This window comes from Paramormyrops kingsleyae, chromosome 5 (assembly GCF_048594095.1).
Source record: "Paramormyrops kingsleyae isolate MSU_618 chromosome 5, PKINGS_0.4, whole genome shotgun sequence".
In the NCBI taxonomy this organism is placed as follows: domain Eukaryota; kingdom Metazoa; phylum Chordata; class Actinopteri; order Osteoglossiformes; family Mormyridae; genus Paramormyrops; species Paramormyrops kingsleyae.
In genome coordinates this window covers 19,816,562-19,821,724 of record NC_132801.1, presented here as the reverse complement: position 1 = coordinate 19,821,724, position 5,163 = coordinate 19,816,562, and the positions used below count along the sequence as shown (strand labels likewise).

General features: G+C 34.7%; 2 protein-coding genes across 2 annotated transcripts; one reads left to right on the top strand and one right to left on the bottom strand.

The window, feature by feature from the left end:
• Positions 1-732: 732 nt before the first annotated feature.
• On the bottom strand, positions 733-1,725 carry LOC111842533 (hemoglobin subunit alpha-like). Its single transcript, XM_023809231.2, has 3 exons — positions 1,594-1,725; positions 1,051-1,258; positions 733-935 (listed from the first exon to the last, which is right to left on the bottom strand). Exons 1-3 carry the CDS (start codon positions 1,686-1,688, stop codon positions 807-809), a joined length of 432 nt encoding a protein of 143 aa, XP_023664999.1. The 5' UTR covers positions 1,689-1,725; the 3' UTR covers positions 733-806.
• A 2,062-nt stretch (positions 1,726-3,787) lies between these two features.
• LOC111842490 (hemoglobin subunit beta-like) lies at positions 3,788-4,759 on the top strand. Its single transcript, XM_023809124.2, has 3 exons — positions 3,788-3,914; positions 4,223-4,445; positions 4,539-4,759. Exons 1-3 carry the CDS (start codon positions 3,823-3,825, stop codon positions 4,665-4,667), a joined length of 444 nt encoding a protein of 147 aa, XP_023664892.2. The 5' UTR covers positions 3,788-3,822; the 3' UTR covers positions 4,668-4,759.
• The last annotated feature ends 404 nt before the right edge of the window (positions 4,760-5,163 follow it).

The window sequence follows — 5,163 nt, the reverse complement described above, 5'->3', positions numbered from 1 at the left end:
GAAAAGTATTTTTTTCCTTCATTTATCATATTTATATGGACCCCTCTGAGAAACCCTTGCTCACCCTGTGGCCCCCCTTAAATAAAAGTCTAGCTCCGTCACTGTTATTATTGCCCTAGGAGAAGAAATTGGCATTTTCAAGTGAGTAGCTATTTTTAATACCCATTCCCTGACTCATGAAGGTCAGCACTCTTCTCCCTCATTTGGTCTGTGTGTTCTCTTATCTTTCCCATGTTGATGGATGACTAAGGGAATTTGGCCTCTGTGTCATGGGTTTCTATTCACTCCAATAATCTCAAAGATGTGCAATTTACACATGCTTCAGTTACATTGTGTTCAGTATAATTTCCAGGGCTGCCAATAATTGCGGCACATGTGTTTTTGTTAAAAATATTTTTTTATTGATGAAAGATTTATTTTTCTTTGAATAAATTTATTTCAGAAAGCTTGGATTTTTCTCATTTTTTCAGTATGAGATGAAGCTACTTCCCTAAAAGGTACATTTTTTCGTAGCCTTTTTACAAATCATTACAAGTGGTGCCAATAATTGTGGAGGGAACTATATATCACATATTTATCATTTACTGTATATATAATATAAAATTATAAATTCAATATACAGAAATGACATATATCATCCTGTTGCCTGTGATTTATTTCTTATGAATGTTATTAAACATTTGGATTAAAGCATAACTGATGACTACTTGCTTCCAGTAATTTACAACACAGTTTCATTTCACGTATTTTTTTTTATTATTTTAATCTCCTGACAGCGATACCTCAGGAGATAAACTTTGATCATCTCATCTGTACTTCTCAGACATCGCTTGCGACACACGGCTCAGGAACTTGTCCATAGCAACGTGCGTCTCTGGGGTGAAATCTTCCCAGAACATCTTGGACAGAACCACGAGAATGCAGTGAGACAGAATCTGTAGAGAGAGTTTAAAAAAGAGAGGTTTCCTAGTTAAAAATGTCACAGATAATCAAAAAGGGTTATAGGGACATGTGATCCATAATTAAAATTTGTGGTGCACATTTACTCACCTTGAAGTTGGCGGGATCCACTTTTAACTTGGTAGCGTGTATCTCGGCCACTTTGCTGAGGCCACTTTCCAGGTCATCAATTTTACTTACGGCAGTGACTAGGCCCTTCATGATAACCTTGCCATGCTTGCGTATGGGAGCCGAACCAGGTTTCAGATCATCCCAATGGGCGAAGTACGTCTTTGTCGCAGGGTAGGTGATGAGCATTCTAGAAGATTTGGGTTTAGATAGGGTCTGGGTTTCAGCCTTTTAGTGAGTCGACACAAGCTATTCACTTAATGAACTAATGTTTGTAAGGAAAACATTTTACGTGGTTGAAGCCGATATTATTTAAAATGAAAAAGCAGACACTAGGTTAAATTCAATTATTTGGTTACATTATTATTATTACATTATTAGTACATTATTATGCATTAAGCTTTAGTCATTAAATGTAAATCATCTATTATGCAAAGTTTTATTTTATTGTGTTCAGAACTATGATTCTGCATGAGTGGCGTTGCTACAGGTGCCCCTGGATTCATGAGCCTGGCTCTGGATTACCTGGACAGAGCCTCAGAGCCGATGTCGTCCGCCTTCTTCGAAGCTTTGTCCCAGAAGGCCTTCACTAAAGTTTTGTCTTTAGTAGAGAGACTCATCTTGCTTTTTTTCCTTCCTGATACGATGTTGTTGAAGTCTAACTTGGCTTTTCAGAAAGCATAACTGTTTTTATATAAAAAAAAAAAACAGAAGCACTGCCAAGTCCCTCCTACTTCAGCACACTAAATTGAACACATTCCAAATTCTGGAACATTCCATGATGGCATTTTACCAAAATGACTAAGCAGAAATTATTGTAAGACCCTGTTGATTTTCCTTCAAATTCAATATTAATGCAGTCAGAATTATTTGTTAATTTCATTATTGATTTATTTATGTTCATGCAAAAAAGCTACTATTAATAATTTCTAGAAATTTAGTCACATGTACATAATTATTATACACTAAAAAATTTAGTAAAGTTAGCATAATAAAGGAATTTGCAAAGACTATAAATACTATGCAATCACGTATGGTAAATTGACCAGTTGACTAGTTTTATAGACCTATAACAAAAAGGTACAATTATATACCGATTCAGTTACCACACAAAACAGAAAATGCAGAAAATACAGAGAATTTTGATTTACCCTCGATAGTCTTATACATCATAAATAGACTTAGAGAAAATCTTTAATGTGATTTATTTTAATCAGGGCATTAAAAAATGATTAGCACTTGCCATTAAAATCGACACTGAACTGCATGTCAAGAAGTTCTGGGTGTTTCTCGGGTGTTTGTAATCTAGAAGAAAAGTTAAGTGAGACGTGCCCCACATCGAGGGTGGAGTTCGGCTGAATACAAAGATAAAAAAGCTCATGTTTTTAAAGATAACTAGCAATCCAATGAATGGGAAAAGACGCCGTTTTCAAAGAAACTCATGTTTCGTAAATTATGCATATATCAGAACAATTCATGTTATATATATATGCAATATGTTTAGTAAATTTGCAGTAAACTACGCACGGACAGGACAACCAATAGCCAGACAATAAAAATGCAAATATTATATACAATAGGCCTATGTGCAGTATTTCACCAAAAATGTGAATAACAAGAATAACAAACAAGCAAGCATACATCATTTAACAATATTATAGAAACATATTGTTTTACAGATGCATTTATGATATTTGTTCATAATTTTTCTTTACCAAAATTAAAAACACGTCATGAGTAGTATATAAATAATCTGCAGAAATTCGAATTAGCCCAAAACACGGCTCAAAAGATATATATCTAGAAAATGCAAAATTCACCTCGAACAAACATGAACATTTAGCCCTTTTTCCAGTTTTTTAACGAACATGCCAAAAACATAAAAATTTCCAGTCCCATCTTACACATACAAACAAAGGATTTATGGGTATTCTTTTTCACTATCCCAGTAAATTCAGCTCTTTGGATTTTTAAATTGATATGATGTTATATAGCAAACATGCTATATTTAAGTAACATGTCGACCATCACGAATATATACCGCTAAATTATATATATATGCTATACCGTTTAGCGGGCAAAACTAGAAACATATTGTTATATAGCAAAGATGCTATATTTAAGTAACATGTCGACCATCACGAATATATACCGATAAATTATATATATATATGCTATACCGTTTAGCGGGCAAAATTAGAAACATATTAGAACATAATTTAAAACACAATTAAAATTTGCAATTTATAAAAGTTTAATGTACGCCAATATTTTAGTTATACATTAATATAACAACTTTTGCAAATGATCTTTTGAAACAGGTGTTCTAGAGAAATATAATATTGACTGCTAAACGATTTCTGATTTTCTTTTATTGAAATATGCTTTAAACAATTCCTAATATAGGTTTTTGTCAAGGATTATAATCTGTAACCGGGCAAAAATACATCTTGTGGGTCAAGACTCCACAACAAATATTTTTTTGTAATATTTGTGAAAAACTGCTTCATGCTAAATTAATGCATATATGTAATTTAAAAGAAAATTAATATTTTGTATGCCTCCCAGTCTAAATAATTTTTGATATTTTGCCCGTGGTTGAAGCCTGCCCACCAGAACTGTCCACCCAATCAGGTATGCCTTTCTGACTTGGGTGGAGTTTTCAAACCATTTAAAATCCAGGGCCGCGCTAGCTGCTGTAGGATTCCTTTACGCCTTCTACAAAGAAAGCTAAGAAACCCACAAAGTGCAGTCATGGTTGCCTGGACAGATGCTGAGCGCAACGCCATCACCAGCGTCTTCGCGAAACTTAACCCTGATGTAGTTGGGCCCAACGCTCTGGCCAGGTAAGGCATTGAGAAGAAATTAAGAAATTAAATGTTTCGCAGACTAAAATGAAATATAAATTTAATTGCAATCACATGGCATTTATATCATTTACTTAATTTTGTAAAATAATAATGTAAAAATCTAAATAAAAGGTAATACATGAACATTAACAGTAACATAATATGCATGATACATTTCTATGATGCTTCGATTGAGCTGTATTTTACGAAATAGTCATTAATTATTATTATTATTATTATTATTATTACGCCTATTACAAGTGATAACGAATACTTAATTCTCTGATGTTCTCTTTTCCAATCAGATGCCTTATTGTGTACCCCTGGACCCAGAGGTACTTCAGTAAATTTGGGAACTTGTACAGCGCCGAGACCATCCTTGGAAACCCCATGGTCGCTGCCCACGGAAAGGTTGTGCTTGGCGGGCTGGAGATGGCTGTGAAGAACTTGGATGACATCAAGAAAACCTTCGCCCCGCTGAGCGAGCTGCATTCAGAGAAACTGCACGTGGATCCTGACAACTTCAGGGTAATTTTAATTGATAGTAGTTATTGTGACTTGCGTTTAATAGTTACTTAGTTGGACGTTTTAACTGAGCGGTGTTTTATGCTCTCTTCGCAGCTGCTGGCTGACTGTATCACCATCGTCGTGGCTAGCCAGTTGGGCTCTGCTTTCACTGCTGAAGTGCAGGCAGCGTGGCAGAAGTTCATGGCTGTTGTCGTGTCCGGTCTCTGCAGGCAGTACCACTAGAGCGAACCTCTACATGCGAAACACTGAGAAACAGCTTCAGTGTTGCGCTTCATTGCCAAACAAATCAATCCTAATGATTTAATAAAAGAGAAACTGAGAAGCATTCTTTGTGCACGCTTTTATCATTTTCACATTTCCACAAGAAGTATACTCGCACTAAACTGGTTTTTATATCTCTATAGATATCTTAATTATATCGTAATTAGTGAGATTAAATAATTTAATTAATAGGCTGTCAAAATATACAATGACATTTCCGCCGACAAACCAAAATTCACGATTCACTTGCTTTTTAAAAAAATCGCATTCAAAATTTTAACTACCCGTATGTGTCTTCTATTATTAATTGAGGCAGGTTTTTAAATACTGTATCAAACAGACACTGATGGTTTAGTCTCAAACACATGGAGTGAAATGTTACAATTTACACCACAGTCAGATGTAGTTGTTAGACAGCCCTGGGTTTAATGTAGTATTATAAATGTAAAAAAAATTA